Source organism: Lissotriton vulgaris, chromosome 9 (genome assembly GCF_964263255.1).
Source record: "Lissotriton vulgaris chromosome 9, aLisVul1.2, whole genome shotgun sequence".
NCBI lineage: Eukaryota > Metazoa > Chordata > Amphibia > Caudata > Salamandridae > Lissotriton > Lissotriton vulgaris.
This window is the reverse complement of record NC_141697.1, coordinates 1,062,105,228-1,062,124,213: the sequence shown is the minus strand read 5'-3', so window position 1 is coordinate 1,062,124,213 and position 18,986 is coordinate 1,062,105,228. Positions and strand designations below refer to the sequence as shown.

General features: G+C 42.4%; 1 protein-coding gene across 5 annotated transcripts in view; it reads right to left on the bottom strand.

The window, feature by feature from the left end:
- The window catches only part of UBA3 (ubiquitin like modifier activating enzyme 3), a 220,298-nt gene that overhangs the window by 123,878 nt on the left and 77,434 nt on the right, over nt 1-18,986 (bottom strand). For all 5 annotated transcript variants that reach the window (XM_086939034.1, XM_086939033.1, XM_086939036.1 and 2 more), the window contains exons 7-8: nt 1,869-1,912; nt 1,689-1,753 (exon numbers count right to left, since the gene is read on the bottom strand). In XM_086939034.1, coding sequence (XP_086795160.1) covers nt 1,689-1,753; nt 1,869-1,912 — 109 coding nt within the window. The remainder of the gene's footprint in view (nt 1-1,688; nt 1,754-1,868; nt 1,913-18,986) is intronic.

The window sequence follows — 18,986 nt, the reverse complement described above, 5'->3', positions numbered from 1 at the left end:
ATAGAGACCTAGTCGACAAAGTCCTACGTCAAATCTATAGGATAGGTTATTCCAATGCGCAGAGCCTATTGGGAATATAGGAACTACACTACAGGGTATGGGATAAAATCAAGAGCAAGACCTCTTTCGATTCAGCAAGGTCACGGTCAGCCAATCAGTAAACAAAAATCCCAAACTAACGACATTCTGTTAACTATGGCTAGTTTACTATTACCCGTTTTTATCTCTTATCTCCTACACTGTACTTGTGTTTTATTCATTAGAATTTATTAGAGACAGCGTAACTCAAAAGAATATCCAGGCCACAAGGTAACCCAACTGGTGGCTTCCCACTTAGAGCTCAACCTTGAAAAGTTCATAGAAACAGGATTTAATTAATCAAGGTAGCAAACAAACAGAGCTACAAAACAGATTAAACCCAGTCTATGGTATTCATAGGTAAAGGGGATTCTCATGCCACAGGTAGTGTTAGGTGCAGAATTTCGATAAAGTACATTATTGAAGAAAAGTAGTAGTCAATACCAAATAACAAACTAACAATGCAGTGGCAATGCATCCGTGCACTGCACATGGCGAGCCAGTCTAACTATAAAACCTATGATAACTGGATGGAACAGCACCTTGTGAGGCATTTAGAACGAAACCAGTTATTGTCACAACTCTGCAGACTGACAATTATGTGGCCTTGCCTTCAGTGCAACATTAGACCAGTCTGTCTCTGGTTAGAAAGCCTCGCACAACCTACCTCACTCTAAATCTAATGTTAAGCACTGGCTAAACCTGTAATTCTAAGTCAGTACCCAGCCCCATCATTGCCCTTGCCAGAGCAAGAAAAGTTCCCATTTAATAATACAACCCCCCCCCCCCCAGCTTTTATTGGAGGCTAGTTCACATGAAAATATATTCATACATATGCATAAACAAAGCTTTGAGGATGAAAGAAGGGTTCCACTTTTTAAAATTGTGCTGCACTCTGATCAACTGAACGTTTATGATTGTCAATCAAATTCTCATAATGAAGAGCAAATTAATCATTGAAAAATCAGACTGAAAATGAATGTCAGAAACTGAGCACATCATATAACTCTGGCGACATGCTGTTCTCCTAATTAGAGCAAAACAAGAACTAAGCAATACATAGGGACAATCTGGATTGCAAAATAATTGATAGACGTTTCATAGGAAAACAGTACATCACCTCTCTGGTGTCAAAGTGGAAAGCTGTACAGAAGGTATTGCATTTAGATATTGTATGAGCAGTAAGCAAGTAAACAGAACTTATTGTTTCAAAATATACCCAACAGGAAAGTGAGCAATTATGAAGGCTAGTTTTTGGTTGAGATTCCTCTGACCATTCTGCAGAGAAAAATGGCAAACTCCAAATACACTTATTTTCCAGGCAAAATTACATTGGTGAGCATCATCACCAATTAATATCAATTGCAGAAAGCATGAAAAAAATTAATGCAAAATCCTCGTATGTGCCGATTTAACTGGACAACAGACTAGAATAGCTCCTACGATAACAATGCAAGTATTGTAATCTACAAAAATATACAAATGTGCAACGTACCCTTCAATCAGACTGAGGCATCTTTAGAAAAGTATATTTTTTGCTGTAAAACAAGTCATCGGCATATTCAAATGATTTACAATCACTCTCCTTGTTATAACAATATATAACTTACCAACATGCCATTTATCCATCTTCTTGCAATTATGGAATCCAGCCCACATACGATAATATGAAATTCTAAAAGAGATAAATAGCTTTTATAACATTTATGTTACCATCTGTGATTTTACAGCAGCAATGTTTTTCTTGAATTAAAAATAAATACCACCACATAATCTATGGCTGTACTTACGCCGATAAAAGGTATCATCAAAATCTTGTATCTTTTTAAAATGTCTGAACACAAACAAAGTAAAGGAATAAAGAGAACTCTTGAAAGCTGTGAATGGATAAGAAGAACAGGTTTCCATGCCTTGGTCTACTATAAAGCAATGAAGCACTTGTGTTTTCAGCGATGTAATTCTGGATGTAAACAGTATAATGTCATTTATTTATTTACTTTATTTGTAAAGCGCACTGTCAGCTAACAGGCATCCTGGCGCTAGCAGACTCAGAGTACAGTATAAACGAGTGTCCGAAGCAAACAGCCAACTAAATCTTGGGAAACAGCCAGGATGCCATGAAGATCATTTATGCGGTCATTTGCAAATATAGATAATAAAGGCTGCTCCACTCAATAACAATGCTTATCCTCATAGGCACTAATAGTCTCTACTCCGAGGCGGAAAGCAGTGGTAGATTTAAAAGAACGTCTTTCAAAATTCCCGTATTTAAAATTTTCCCAACTTGTCATCAGTCAGGCAGTGGTGCCTGTCCAGAACGTCTTGCCACTAACTTGTGTCAAGTTGAAATACTGTCTCAGCAAATGGGACAATCTTACATAAATACTGAAACTAACAGGGTAGGATGCACACAATTAGGGCACTTCAAGAATATTCCAAGTCCATCTTAAATCTCCTTTTGATTGAGCATTTCACATCATTTCGGAGCATTTCTTTGATCAGAAAATGCACAGCTGACATGCTTCTTTCTATGAATAAAGCCTTTAACAAGGCAACTATTGTTCATTTAAAAAGTCTGCTGTGAACCTTTGTGAAACGTAGAATAATTGAAGAATGACGAATTGTAAGTCCTTTATTTAAATTCTAGAGCAATACTATTGCATTTCAGAAGTGCTGCCCTTTATGGTTAAAGACTTATGCGTTGTAGGCTGGCAGCAGTACCACTTTCAACATACATACATCCCAGCAATGGGGACACAGAAAAATAAAAACATACTTTGACTGCTCGCTATAGGAACATACAAAACTGATTATTTGCAGCCTCGTTTTTAGGTCTCGCCTAGCGACGCAGCGCATGCGCTGCGTCACTTGCAAGATCTATTGTCGTCGTCTTCGCTTCTGAAGCGGGGTGGAAGTCCACCCATGCTTCTGGTTGGTGAGGGTCCAAAATCCATGATTTTCATTGGAAGGGAGGCATGTTTTGTTGCTTCCCTGTCTCCTGCGCGCCGTGCCTGCACGGACAGGAGATGTGCACGCGTACAGCTCGCGGCGTTTCAGCACAACGCACGCATGGTGTGCTTTCACTTTCCTTCCCTCTCCCCGTCGGTTCCAGATCATTTTGGAAGCTCCCAGGGACCCTGCACAGTGTCAGCAGTCTCGGAGTTTGCTCACTTTGCTGTGATTCTGGGCAAGTCACTAATCCCAGTCTCTTCCACCTTATTGTCTGTCTGTCTGTGTGTGTATGGCTTAGTTTTTCTTTTATAAATATCTGCGGAACTTCTGTATTGAACAGGTTTTGTTTCAAATCAGCCGGTCTTATGTGTGCAAACCAATTCCGTGAAGGATGCAGCGTATATTTAAATGCGACAGAATAAAGAGGTGTTAACTCTAGAATGCAAGACTCTTAGATGCGAGATGTTAACTGCAACTTTGATGCATTCCCGCTCCTGTTGCATTGCAGAGAAAGCTCTTATAATAAAGTGTTGAAAAAAACATAAAATAAGGCATCTGCAGGTGAGCGCTCTTAAGCACCAAGCTGCCATCATATCAACCACTAAGGTGCTTATTTACATCAAGATACTATTTAGCACTACGTGTGTGTTGTAAAGGCAGGATTTTATATAGTTTCAATTATTATTGCACCACTACGTTCTTTTTTGCACCAGCAAATATAAATGCCTTTTCCATTAAAATGAAATTGCTATTTCAAAAAGAAATGCAGGAAAACAGCGCACCCTTCCACATATAACCTCTCCTTGGAAGTAGTAAGTGCTATATAAATGCAATTAAATGTATGTAATAGGGTAATACCAGTTCGTAATGGAGTACTACCCGCACGATTTATGTACTCTGCCCTAAAACACACGTTTTAATGGAAAAAGTACTGCAGTCTTTTTTTCTAATCCACAAATCAGAATTTCTTGTATTTTAGCGATTAAACTGTGGCTCAATTACACCAAGTTCAGCCAGAGGCTCATGTGTGAGGAATTATTCACCTGTGGACAAACAATCAAAAGCTTTATAAAAGAAAATGACTCGTACAACTCACTAAAAGACCCTGCTACTCGCAGGAATGGTATTTCTGCCTAGGGCGCGTGACATGGTAATTAGCTTGGTCCGTTTTGTTTTTTAAAATCTTGCATGACAAAAAAAAACATTTGAAATGCAAATGGTCCCGCATTGCTGAATGTTTGCGCTATTGCTGTTGCATTATTATTAACAACACCAATAGCTCAACATTTTAGTCATGCGAGACCTCTTGCATTGCAAATGCTTGTTAATTCTCAATAGGAAAAGGCTTCAGCCGCCTCCAAAAAACTCTCTACGCCCGCTGTGACATGCGGGTGACAGCAGATCAAATCCAACCCTACATGCTTTCTGCCAGGAGGAAAAAGCACAGGGTGGCTCAATGCTATCCTTGAAGCTCAATGCCATCAGCAGTCTCTAAGCTTGCTGAGTGGATGAAGCCTCCCCTGGTCAACGAATTAGGGCAGTAACCCTCCTTTGGGCAGAAAGGGATGGCACCCTATTTTCTGCACCCTTCATAGCCAGCAGTTTGTGGGAGGGCTGGCAACAAGTACTGCATGCAAGAGTTTAGTAGGAACCAAGAGAATTTTCCTCCAACAGCAAGCACACACAGTTTTTTCTCCTCAAGTTGAATTAATCCATTCACATTTTGTTTCAGCCCGGAGTTAGAGTTAAAAGGACTGTTGCTGTTTTTTTACCTTTGTGATTTGCAAACTGAGAGAACCCTGTAGTACACAAAGACAATCAGATTTGATATTGTCTTTTAAATCCAAATGTTAACCAGTTCATCTACAAAACTGCAATATATGGTTAGTTATAATACTTTTAAAAAAATCACTGCACAGACACCAATCTACAAAGTCTTTCCAGATTGGACCTAGTAATTCTTTCGGGCAAGTTCACAGCAATTAATTCTCGTCTAGTCTATTGGACCACAAGGAGTAATCACAAATTATGGAATACCACCTTTTTCAACCTTTGCCCAATCTTTTAACAAATCTACAAAATCAAAGCTGCACAAATCTGTGCAGGGTTTTCAAACAGGGTCACTGCGCTTTTCTTCACCTGGTGTCTTCGACCACAAATAGAAGTGGCTATCAAACTCTTCTCAATTGCGTGTTTCGTGGAACAATGAAAGTTAACTAATTATAAAGATCACTGAAAAAAAGTAATGCAACTGGTGAAAGGCTATACTTGAACGAAGGAGTGCAATCCTTTGCTTAAAAACTGGGATAATAGAAAAACCCACTGCATTCTATTTTATTAGAAAAATACGTGGGTATTTTGAAGCAGGTTAACATTCTTTGAACAGATATAGAAACCCTTTTAAGTTTTAGAGTACATAACAGAAAAATAGGATGCTTGTTGGTGCAAAGAAAATGTGCTACAGGCTTTGAATCGCCATAACCTAGATATGGAGTAAACATATAAAGATGACTAAAATGAAAAAGGAGAAAAAAAACACATTGACAGAAACATTTTATTAGCTTCATGGCACTGTAGTGACCCGCTTTGGGTGGATGTGCATTTGATTAGGTAAAACGCCACTCACTCACAGTGAACAATAGAAAATAGCTGAAGCAGGCTGAACCACCACTGCTCCATTGTGTATGCTGTGGTGGGAGGAAGAACAACGTCAAGGACAGTGAAACGGACTACAAAGAGAGACTTCATATGCAAGTGCATATATATATTTTTATTTATACTTCTTTAAAATTCATGAGAATGAAGAGTCAGCTCAAGCCGTCTCTACGCCACACTTAATTTACACAGCTTGCGCCAAGTTAAATGATGTTCATTTATATTTCAGTGAACAGTTAAAGGGGGTAGGGGAAGTGGGGGGCGAGGGGGGGGGGGGGGATTGCAAACACAAGAAAATAATATTCCAGTGCGTGCTTACACATCCATTAACATATAAAGACTGTATGGTTTGATAACTTTTCATGTCACCAGGCACTGTGTCCCAAATTTTAGTTCCACATTCATAACTTGACAAACGTTAAGACCACCAGGAAAAAGCTATGCATGGTTCATGAAACAGATGAAAGAAGATCTTTTCCTTTAAAACACAATATGTTTCAACTTGTGATTGCTGTTACAATCTGCTTTCTCAATATCACATATTTAAAATATTTTATAGATTGAAAAAACACTTTAATTTTATCTGTATTGTGAACAGCAACTCAAAAAAGGTTTGGGAGATACCCTAGTACTTGGAAAAGGGATAGGTATAGATACTGAAACAAACACAAAGTTCCCTTCTCCTTCTACTCTGAGAACAAGAGGATTGGATCCTCTAATTAGGTTAGTTAGTTTGATTAAACACAGCCATACACTAGAATATAATAAGACAAAATTTACCAGGTTGCTAGATTTACAGACAAATATACAAAATCATACATGAAAAATGAATTTCCAAATAAACAGATTCAAAGGAATGTACTAATCAATTATATTTTATTCAAAAACATGTTTTATACAATTAATATTGACAAAGTTAAAAACCATTAAAATCATATACTAATCATGTTTTTTAAAAGAAAAACACTATGTGCAATGAATACATGAAGAACTGTCGACATAGCGTTTCAGTGCTAAGGTGGGTCGTCACCTTCAGGACAATAGTTCAATATTTATAAATCTATTGATATATGTAGAAACTTTTATTTACTTTTTTTGGACAGGTTTCTCTTCTGGTTTTCTCAGTCTCAAAAGAGCCGGATTATACACTATAATTTTCTTTAGTAGGCCTTGATTTTATTTTATCTCTCACCCTCCTATATTTATGAATTCCTTCAAGGATTAATGCGATACCTTCATCAATCATACTTTGATAGGACCATTCGCAAATAACTTTTATACTGTCAGGTCCATCTTGAATCAAAATATTTATCTCAAAATAAAATCTTGTTTGTTAAATCCATCGAGACTCGAATTTGCAGGCCAGCAAGACGGGCGCTTGATTTTTTAGCTCTACACCTGAAGAAACTCTGGACCAGAATTAAAATTAACTGGAACCAGCACCCCTAAATAAGGAAAAAGAGGGTGGATTTAACAAACAAGATTTTATTTTGAGATTAATATTTTGACAAAAATAAAAAGAGTAATCAATAGCACATCAGGACACACTAGGGATAAAAAAGATAGAGCAATAATACAATAATGTAGTCTCAAATCCAGGGTAGGATGTCCAGTAGTGTCAGGCTAGTATCATCCGGGACAACGTGGATAAAACCTTTCTGGGCAAGATAGGCTGGGGAATTGGTGTAAAGAGCCTTGTGTGTGATGCAAGCTAGCTTAAGTTTGATTCTGGCTTCGAGAGGGAGCCAGTTTAGAGCTTTGAGGTGTGGAGAGATGTTTAATTTCTTTGAGCCGGTTAGGAGTCTGGCGGTGGCGTTAAGGCAGGCTTTCAATGGTGCCAGAGAGTTCTTGAGTAGACCTGCGAGGGTAGAGCAACCATATTAGAGTCTGGAGATGACTAATGCCTGGGTTGCCAATTTTTAGGTCGGGTGTCAAAGAAAGGTCTCAGGTGTCTTGGGTAGTTCAGGTGAAATCTTGCAGTTTTGGCCATCGAGTTGATATGGGAACGCATATTAAAGCTACAGTTTAGGGATATTCCAAGGGATTTAGCAGAGTCCACAATGGTAGGAGGGCAGTTTAGCGCTGCGATAGCCTTAATCCATTCCTGAATGTCTGGATTGGTTTTTGGTGGGGAGATGAGAAGAAATTCTGTGTTTTTAGCATTTAGTTTGAGCTGGTTAGAGGTGAGCCAGTGAACGGTCAGTCTAGGCCTCATTCAGGGAGCAAATGTCATCAGGAGAAGAGATTTTAATGCAGATTTGGATGTCGTCAGCATACATGTGGTAGGCGATGTTGGCGGTGCGTAGCACAACTGTGAGAGGTTCAAGGTAGAGATTGAAGATGGTTGGGGACAAGGTTAATCCTAAGGGGGGGGGGGGGGGGGGGGGGGGACACCAACCGTAATCGGAGAGGGAGCGGATAAGTTACCGTTGATTAGGATGGTCTGTGAGCTATTCTGGAGGAAGGACTTAAACCATTCAAAAACGATGATGTCCAGTTCCAACCTGAATTTGAGGCGTTCAAGGAGAGTTTCGTAGTTGACCATATCGAAGGCTGAGGATAGGTCCAGGAGGATTAGAAGACAGGTTTTACCTTGGTCAAGGGCTTGGAGGGCATTATCCACGATGTGGAGGATGGTGGTTTCCCTGCTGTGTCCAGGTCTGAACCCGGATTGGAAGTCATCAAGTAGGTGCAAGTTGGTGATGTGTTGGCTCAACTCCTGTTGTACATATTTCTCCAGGACTTTCGATAGTAGTGGGATGTAGGATATTGGTCTATAGTTGTTCCGGGAAGCGGGATCGAGCGTACTTTTTTTAAAGATGGGGATAACTTGGCCCACTTTAAGCAAATCAGGTATGGAACCCTGTAGAAGGGATGCGTTAATTATAGCAGTCCAAGAGGGGATGATCGCTTGCGAGATGGCGGCTAGGCAGTTGGAGGGGAGAGGATCACTGTAGTGATTGTTCGGGTTTAAGGAGGATAGGAATTTCGAGATAGAGTGTTCATCATAGACTTTAAAGATGGACCAGTGCGCTAGATTTTTAGGTGAAGGCTGGGAGGGCAGCGTGGAAAGGCGTGGTAGAGCCGGTATTTGAGAATGCGTTGCAGAATTAAGTTAGTTTCCTAAGGCCATGACTGTCACAGAAGAAGGAGGAGGAGGAAAATTCCTCACATGATATTAGCGATTTAGGGTTTTCTTTAGAGGTTTTAGCCAGTTTGTTGGATTGGTGTTTGACCAAATTGAAAAGCTAACGAGGTCTGTTCTTGGCTTTCACCAGTTCTTTTCTGAAAAAGTCTTTTTTTGAGTCAAGGATTTTCCCGTTGTAAGCATTTCTGGCATGGCAGAGAAGTTTTAGATGGGCTGCCGACGGGTGCTGTTTCCAGTTACGTTCTGTCTGCCGGAGGGATCTCCTCACATTGTTGAGGGATCCGTTGAACCAGGGGTTTCTGTCTTTGATCTGAATTCTTTTTAGTTTTAGAGGAGCAAGAAGGGGGGCGGTCAGTCTCGCAGCGGACAGCTAATTTCTAGTGATCAAGGTTCTTGGTGTCTCTAACCCAACGTTTGGGAATCACGGGTTCTGGTGTCCAGGTCTGGATGGAGCCTGGCCGGAGGGATGTGATGCCGTGGTGGTCAGACCAGTCACAGGGGTCTATAGAGATAAGTTTGTATGTGGATTCCTTAGCGATGATCCAGTCTAGAGTGGCGTCTTTCGAGTGAGTTGGGAGTGATCAGGCTTGGGTAAGGTCATGGTCGGCCAAGAAGTCTCTGATGGCGTTGACCTAAGGGTCCTTAATCAAACTAACTAATCAAATTAGAGGATCCAATCCTCTTGTTCTCAGAGTAGAAGGGAACTTAGTGTTTGTTTCAGTAATATGAACAGCATCCATAATGTATGATCTAGCAGGAGCCGACAGTGGATCAGTTTTAATTCAGCACGCATTTTAAAATGATAGTTTCTAAAGCTGCGTTGTCCATCAGACTAAAAATTTTAAATTTGAATACTCACTTCATGACTCCCTTTTCAGCTCCTAAAACCTTCACATCCAAAACCCATAAACACACAAAGGAAGGGAGACAAAAAAATGTTGAGCAGCAGCACGTAGTCCAGCTTAAAGGGCTGTTTTTAGGCTTCACCTGCACAGTGCTTGCAAAATCTAATTTATTAAAAAAACAAAATCTTAAAAGGGGATTAGAACCAATAAAAGGGGATAAAAACCAATTCATTAGAACACACCCAGTACTTACCTGAACTTACCATTGGCTCATTCCAAAGTCACTCTAAATTTACATGCTTCTCATTGTTCAGCATGTCATCACTTCCTACCTAGCTTGTCCATGCCATGGAGTTTAGCCAAAGTACAGCTTACGGTCACTGGCTAGTGGCCAGTATCCTTCCCCTGTCTACACACCCTGAAGGCACTTTTTAAATTTCCTTTTTAATTTGCCATCAAGTACTCCAAGTGAGTGCATCTGTAAGCTGTTGTCTCTCCTCGTCCGCGCTCTTCCCACATTGTTCCTGCCAGATCTGTTTAGAGCTTGTTAATACTTCTTTTAATTGGTTATGAATTTAATGATCACAGGGTCACTGATGGGGCAATCACTGTCAGGCACATGGTACAGCAGATCCTGATTCACACCGGAACTTTTTGCCACTCTATCAGGAGTACTCACGGTGTAAATACTGCAATGTAGTCTGGGTTTTAGTTTGTTTCTTTCTTTTATTTTTACCGCCCGAGATCTTCTGCTTCCTGGTTGGAAAGTATTAGAATCAGCAAACAGTACATTTGTAGCCCTGGTGGTGTAAAGCAAGGAGGAGGAAATAGGGGCAGAAACAAGTGTTTAATGTTTCAATTTCCCTTGTTGAATCCTGTGACTGTTTTATATGCCTGTTTATAGCAAAACGTGTTTTTACCGTGTCTGTAAAACCGGATATTGACGTGGAGTACTAAAGCGGTTAGAATTAGTTGTATAGACATTTGGTTATTATTTTTTTCGACTTTGTGCCTGAAAATGTGCGTATAGCTGGGCACGATCTTCCCAGACTAAGTTGCCTGTAGAAGGTGACCTACTCTCCAGCATTTAGTCCAAGTTTTAAGTGTGTAAATACAGCCACGTACTCCATTCACAAATATAAGCCCAGGCAGTTTAGGTCAGTTTATGTGCCCAAAAAATGTAAAGCGCCTCCATACCGACCCAAACCAGTGTGTTGAAGTGTCTTGAGATGTAGGTAGTCTAGCCCCACCCCCCTTGATCGCTTGCAGCAAACGGGAGTGTGGCCCTCTTCCCTCTTTGCATTTGCCCAAATCTCGCTTTAGAATACCAAATTCATGGAGTGACTGACATTCCTGGGGGTGGGTGAGGGCCGTGGATAATAGAGCAGGCTTCCAAACTGACCCTCTTTTTGCGGGTAAGCCACAAACTCTTCCTTTTGGTAAATGCACAACTTCTAGGAGTGTATACAGATCTAACAGGCCCAGTGGATATTTTTTCTGCGCCTCTCAATAAACATAACAATGCATTCATTATGGTCATTGTGTTTGCAAAGTGGCACTAGCCTGCAAAATTTAACGATGACAAAGACAATACATTTCGTATAGGCGAAACCTATTGGCTTTCCTATTGCTCGTTTCAATCATGGCTTTAAAGGGTTTAGCGCAGGGGCGGGACGACCACCCCAGGGAAATTTTGTGACCGGAGGACACTACAGCTGAATTGTGCCCTACTCCAGGATGCAAAAAAATATTCACCTATGCCTCCAGACTCTGAGTTAAACAACACTTTGATGTGGATAAACAATAGTTTATTAGTTTACCCTTGACATTGGTTTATGTCTTTGACTTCTGCTTTAGTTAGCAACAATTCTTTTCATTGTTTCTTAAACGACAGACATGAGATCACCATCAACCTCATATCCAGCCATATACAATTCAAACAGTGATTTGTGCATATATACAGTGCAAAAAGAATAATAATAATCACAATCAAACACAATTAAGGAAGAATATTCAAAATCATGACATGGACAAAGATTGTCATAAACAAAAATCGGAGAATAAACAGTTCACAAGAACCAATCACAATTAGGAAGCGAGCGAGAGTAAGCAGTTTTGTGTGAAAGTTCTGCTCTCCACTCATCTCAAACACAATCAATATGTGCTATTCACGAGAGAAAGTTCAATTTGTGCAACAGTCGTATTGTCCCTTAGTGATAGCGAAAATGCCGACACGTTTCAAATCCTGGAATTTGTTTGCAGAGTTTTCATCAGGGCGCTGTGATTGTGGTCCATAGGAAACTATTTATGGGAAAAGAGAAGGACGATTTTAATGAAGTTGTTACCTCTAGCCATTTTTGACGGAAAAGGGCACGCGTGGACTTGCGGGTTACCTTATTATTTTGGTGCCATGGGTCCTGGTGGAATTGAAGGATCGTCTATGCCACGTGGAGTTTGGGCTGCAACAGAGTACACCGTGTAAGGGTCATGCGGTAAAAGAAAATTGTTGGATGGCGGGGAACTACAGGGAAGTAGAAAATTACCTTTAGATGAAGCCGTCCTTCGGCGGGTGTGCCGGAAACTGAGCTTTTAATTCTCCATGCTAGCGTAGTATATCTGGAAATGGGAAAATTTAAAAGGAGGATTGGGGAGAGTCAATGTGGCCGTGGCCGCATATAAAAAAGACTGAGTATATCGCCGGGGGACTTACTTGTGTGCGGGAGCGCATTGGCAGGCTCGCCGGTAATGGATGCTTTTTCGATGTGGATCTACGGAGCAAAGAGGGAACGGATATCAATTATCTCATTAGATTCAACAGACATTGCGTCCTGTGGACGGGTTGCGGGGCTTGAATCTTACCGTTAAGTAGCGCGAAGGGCTCTGCTGTTTGACCTTGCTTGGAAACGGCACACTGTTAGTGTTTGCGGCTGTCCTGTGCCGAGCCGAGTTCCTGTAGCAAGAACCATGTGGTGTCCGCTCGTCCAATCAGGGACAAGGCCACTTCTGGTGCATTGTGGGAGTTGAAGTGCAGAATCGGATTTAGGCCCGATTGATTTCACTAAGGGAGTTGAGGCCCGTATTGACGCTATCGAATTTTAGAATTAAATATGCCTCTTTGCGGAGTAGCATGGTTTCTACATCTGGATAGCGCTTTGGGTCAATCCAGACCAGTGCTGTCCATTTGATGTCATTTTCAGTATGGTTGTTCAGAAAGTGTTCCACCATTGGCGCGGATATGACTCTTTTCTTGATGCGAGAACGGTGTTGGGTAATTCTCGCATTGATGGGTTGATTTGTTTTCCCAATGTAAACTCTGTTGCATGGACAAACCACTGCATAGACGATATTTCGGGTTTTGCAATTTGTGAACACCTCGTGTTTCCACTTGGTGCCATGATTGATAAAGGTGTCGCCCTCTAATGTGGTGGAGCATGATACACAGTTACCACATTTGTGGTGCCCACGAAGAGGTTTCAGGTTCCACTGAGCTATGAGGTCACTTCTCGGTGGAGGAATGTAGCTATCTGCTTTGATGAGATGTTGACCAATGCTCATATTTTTCCGCATTGCAAAGATGGGTTTTGGAAGGGGGTACTCAAGGGATTCCAATAAGTGCCAATTATTACGGATGATATTTTTGAATTGGTTTGTGTGTTGACCAAACGTGGTCACACACACCAGTTTGTCCAATTCCTTCTTTTGTTTTGGCTGTAGAAGTGTATTCCTAGGGGTGTATTGTGCCCTATTCTTGGAATGTTTGAGCAATTTTTTGGGGTACCCTCTTTCAACCATCTCATTGCAAAATCTGGTTGCGTGTGAATCAAAGTCTTTAAGGTCGCTACAATTGCGTCGAATCCGTAATAGTTGGCCGTAGGGCAAATTGTCCTTAAGGCATTGCGGATGCGAGCTGGTATAATGAAGGATCGTATTCCTATCAGTTTTTTTCTTGTGCAAAGAGGTCGTCAACTTAGACTCACTGGTGCCTACTGTGACGTCAAGGAAGATCATTTCTTTTGGACTTGAGTTCAACGTGAATTGGATGTCAGGGTGCCTAGAGTTGAGCCATACGTGGAATTGGTCAAGTTCCGTCTGGCTCCCCTGCCACAGGAGCCAGACGTCATCAATGTATCTCAATGAGTTGTGTGAAAAAATTGTTCTCAAACTTGAAGGGGTCTTTCTCGTTGTTCAAGATACAACTCAATGACTTGTATCTTGAACAACGAGAAAGACCCCACCGGGTGCCTTCTTCGTTCATCCTCACATTGGCTGAAATTACTCTACGGAGCAACTACTTCAAGTTTGAGAACAATTTTTTCACACAAATCAAAGGGACGGCCATGGGCTGTCCATATGCGCCGGAGCTGGCGGTGTTGTACATGGCCCAATATGAGGAGAGATTTATTTACAGCAATAATCCCTTTTCACACCACATCACTCAATGGCTGAGATACATTGATGACGTCTGGCTCCTGTGGCAGGGGAGCCAGACGGAACTTGACCAATTCCACGTATGGCTCAACTCTAGGCACACTGACATCCAATTCACGTTGAACTCAAGTCCAAAAGAAATGATCTTCCTTGACGTCACAGTAGGCACCAGTGAGTCTAAGTTGACGACCTCTTTGCACAAGAAAAAAACTGATAGGAATACGATCCTTCATTATACCAGCTTGCATCCGCAATGCCTTAAGGACAATTTGCCCTACGGCCAACTATTACGGATTCGACGCAATTGTAGCGACCTTAAAGACTTTGATTCACACGCAACCAGATTTTGCAATGAGATGGTTGAAAGAGGGTACCCCAAAAAATTGCTCAAACATTCCAAGAATAGGGCACAATACACCGCTAGGAATACACTTCTACAGCCAAAACAAAAGAAGGAATTGGACAAACTGGTGTGTGTGACCACGTTTGGTCAACACACAAACCAATTCAAAAATATCATCCGTAATAATTGGCACTCATTGGAATCCCTTGAGTACCCCCTTCCAAAACCCATCTTTGCAATGCGGAAAAATATGAGCATTGGTCAACATCTCATCAAAGCAGATAGCTACATTCCTCCACCGAGAAGTGACCTCATAGCTCAGTGGAACCTGAAACCTCTTCGTGGGCACCACAAATGTGGTAACTGTGTATCATGCTCCACCACATTAGAGGGCGACACCTTTATCAATCATGGCACCAAGTGGAAACACGAGGTGTTCACAAATTGCAAAACCCGAAATATCGTCTATGCAGTGGTTTGTCCATGCAACAGAGTTTACATTGGGAAAACAAATCAACCCATCAATGCGAGAATTACCCAACACCGTTCTCGCATCAAGAAAAAAGTCATATCCGCGCCAATGGTGGAACACTTTCTGAACAACAACCATACTGAAAATGACATCAAATGGACAGCACTGGTCTGGATTGACCCAAAGCGCTATCCAGATGTAGAAACCATGCTACTCCGCAAAGAGGCATATTTAATTCTAAAATTCGATAGCGTCAATACGGGCCTCAACTCCCTTAGTGAAATCAATCGGGCCTAAATCCGATTCTGCACTTCAACTCCCACAATGCACCAGAAGTGGCCTTGTCCCTGATTGGACGAGCGGACACCACATGGTTCTTGCTACAGGAACTCGGCTCGGCACAGGACAGCCTCAAACACTAACAGTGTGCCGGTTCCAAGCAAGGTCAAACAGCAGAGCCCTTCGCGCTACTTAACAGTAAGATTCAAGCCCCGCAACCCGTCCACAGGACGCAATGTCTGTTGAATCTAATGAGATAATTGATACCCGTTCCCTCTTTGCTCCGTAGATCCACATCGAAAAAGCATCCATTACCGGCGAGCCTGCCAATGCGCTCCCGCACACAAGTAAGTTCCCCGGCGATATACTCAGTCTTTTTTATATGCGGCCACGGCCACATTGACTTACCCCAATCCTCCTTTTAAATTTTCCCATTTCCAGATATACTACGCTAGCATGGAGAATTAAAAGCTCCGTTTCCGGCACACCCGCCGAAGGACGGCTTCATCTAAAGGTAATTTTCTACTTCCCTGTAGTTCCCCGCCATCCAACAATTTTCTTTTACCGCATGACCCTTACACGGTGTACTCTGTTGCAGCCCAAACTCCACGTGGCATAGACGATCCTTCAATTCCACCAGGACCCATGGCACCAAAATAATAAGGTAACCCGCAAGTCCACGCGTGCCCTTTTCCGTCAAAAATGGCTAGAGGTAACAACTTCATTAAAATCGTCCTTCTCTTTTCCCATAAATAGTTTCCCATGGACCACAATCACAGCGCCCTGATGAAAACTCTGCAAACAAATTCCAGGATTTGAAACGTGTCGGCATTTTCGCTATCACTAAGGGACAATACGACTGTTGCACAAATTGAACTTTCTCTCGTGAATAGCACATATTGATTGTGTTTGAGATGAGTGGAGAGTAGAACTTTCACACAAAACTGCTTACTCTCGCTCGCTTCCTAATTGTGATTGGTTCTTGTGAACTGTTTATTCTCCGATTTTTGTTTATGACAATCTTTGTCCATGTCATGATTTTGAATATTCTTCCTTAATTGTGTTTGATTGTGATTATTATTATTCTTTTTGCACTGTATATATGCACAAATCACTGTTTGAATTGTATATGGCTGGATATGAGGTTGATGGTGATCTCATGTCTGTCGTTTAAGAAACAATGAAAAGAATTGTTGCTAACTAAAGCAGAAGTCAAAGACATAAACCAATGTCAAGGGTAAACTAATAAACTATTGTTTATCCACATCAAAGTGTTGTTTAACTCAGAGTCTGGAGGCATAGGTGAATATTTTTTTGTACTCTAGTGTGGCCCTACCTACCCTCCCTCCCATTGGGCCCAACCACCTTTTTGTGTCTACTCCAGGATGCGGCAGCACAAGATAGCCTTGATGTGGCAGCTCAAGAAACCTCTATCACCACCTGGCGCGCTCAGAACACAGAATGATTGGAACACAGAGGTCCTCGGTGATTGTCAATTAGCTCATTAAGGATTGAATCCATTAGATGTCACTCATGTGCTTATACTTTGCTCGAAAACAATTACAGAAACGGGTCTGAGGACTGTCTCAAAAGTACAATCACTCTGAATGAGAATGTATACAGTTTTGGGATGTCAAAGTGCTTCCGACAATCCTTTTTTGGAAAAAGATTGCTGGTCTTGTCTGTGGAGTCATAAATAAAACCCCTGATATCAACTGCAAGTGGACTTCGACATTGCATGGTCACAATGGCGGCCAGTGAGTAACATGTCCGGCATGAGGGGCGTGTGATAACAGCGTGCACTTTGTGTGCTGTATCCTGATTCGCTATGTGTTCCTAACTTCGTGTGCCATCAGACTAAGATGTTTTGGGAATTAGCGCACTCCTCTGGCCGTGTGTGTTATTTTGGGGCCAATCTCCCTAAATCATTGTGGTGTCCCTGAGCTTCTCTGGGGTATTTACCTGAGTTTCCTGTTAGCGAGTTTGTCTTCCCGCTATGTGCCATCCTACTCGTGATATGTCAATCAGCAACCTCAGACCTAGGTCACAGACAGGCGCGTAGCTAGGAGAGTGCGCGGGGGGCATCATATTTGGGGCGGCGGCCGCGCGGCACTGGTGGCCCGTTGCGGCGGGGTTTATAATTTATTTTTGGACACTCACTGAAACTACTGTCAATGACAGTAGTGTCAGTGTCTCCGATTAAATTATAAACGCCACCGCAACGGGCCACCAGTGCCGCGCCCGCGGCCCCGTTTGAAGTGCGCGGGACATTTAAACCGGCCGGAGCACCAAAGACGTCATCACTCATCAGCCCACAGAAGAAGCGCGAGAAGGAAGGAAGCGCGTCCACCGACGAGGTCAGGGCGGGGCTACGCACTTAGCGCCTCCTGGATTGAGGAGGTACAACAGAAAGCGGCACCCATAGTGGTAGCAGGGTTATGCCGAGTGTGTTATTGTGTCTTCAGCGCCATGGGCAGGTAAGAAAAACTTTAAAATACTAGGAGCAGCCTACGAGGGCTATTTTGTGAAGTAACACGCAGGAAAGTTATGACATGTATTCCATTTGGCAAAAAAAATCAATGACCCTCGCCTGACAGAGTGACTCTCTCACTCAGGGTCAATCAGTCAGACAGATGCATGGCTGCACGGTACGATCAGCATGAGAGGCATGGGCGCTGCAGGAGATTGCACGCGGTTTTGTTGTGCGCCCGCAACCCGGTACCCCCTGCAGCAAGACTGAAGTTTACAGCAAGTACTTTATGGTCAGTAGCAGCCTGCCACTAACTTTATAGTAGTCATGTTGTTCCAATACCTTCATGTCACAGTACAGCAGCACACACGCAGTCTGTAGATCTGAACATTATTTCAGTAAAATCCCAACTTCATGGCTGCTCTGTCTCGTCATCCTTTTGAGGTTTCTGATCATCTGTCATGAGGCAGTGCGCAACTGACTCTCTTGTTATAGTGCATGGCGCAACAGACCCCGGTTCGATCGGCTGCTGAGCTATTATTGATCTTTATCCTACAGCTCTGAGTGTCTTTTCCAAATAGTGTTCAGTCGGCCAGGCTGTGACCTAGACTATTGTGTGCCTGAGACAACTTCTCCTGAGGCTATGCCGCCCCCCCCCCCAACCCCCACCCCCCCAACAGTGCGATCAGGTAAAAAGGCCACTAGGTCAGTGGCCTTGAATTTAGTTTAAATAGTTGCTTGTAGGTCAGATGTGTGTAATTTCTCATATTTGTTTCCCTAGTCTTCCTTCACTGCTTGAATATTGCTCATGAGAAAGTGCCACTCAGTTGTTGAAATGTCACTCCTATTTACACAAAAATTATGAACATGTCACACTTAGCAATCTTAAACCTTGGCAGCTATGTATCAGTGGCAAGCCATTCAATCCGCGTGACCTGCGTTGCCGCGCGGAGATAAACCGCAGATGAGCGAGAGCTGCTGAATTCATTAGCAGACAGTACAAGCGGTAGCGAGACAGCGTGCTTAAGAGCTGCATGAAGAGTGGTGATCGACAGAATGGCAATATAACGCAAGCGCAGCCATTCACCACTGTCAAAGACTTCCATTCAAAATGAAAATTGAATATGCTACTTACCAGTATGCATCTGTTCTTGGCATGTAGGGCTGCTAACATTCACATCTAGTGCATAGATCGCCGCCTAGTGTTGGGTCCGGATGATTGCACATTGTTGTCCTGGAAGAGTCTTCGAAGTATCACGAGATAGGTGGCTCCTCCCCTGGACTACAGTGCGCATGGGCATCGACTCCATCCCCAG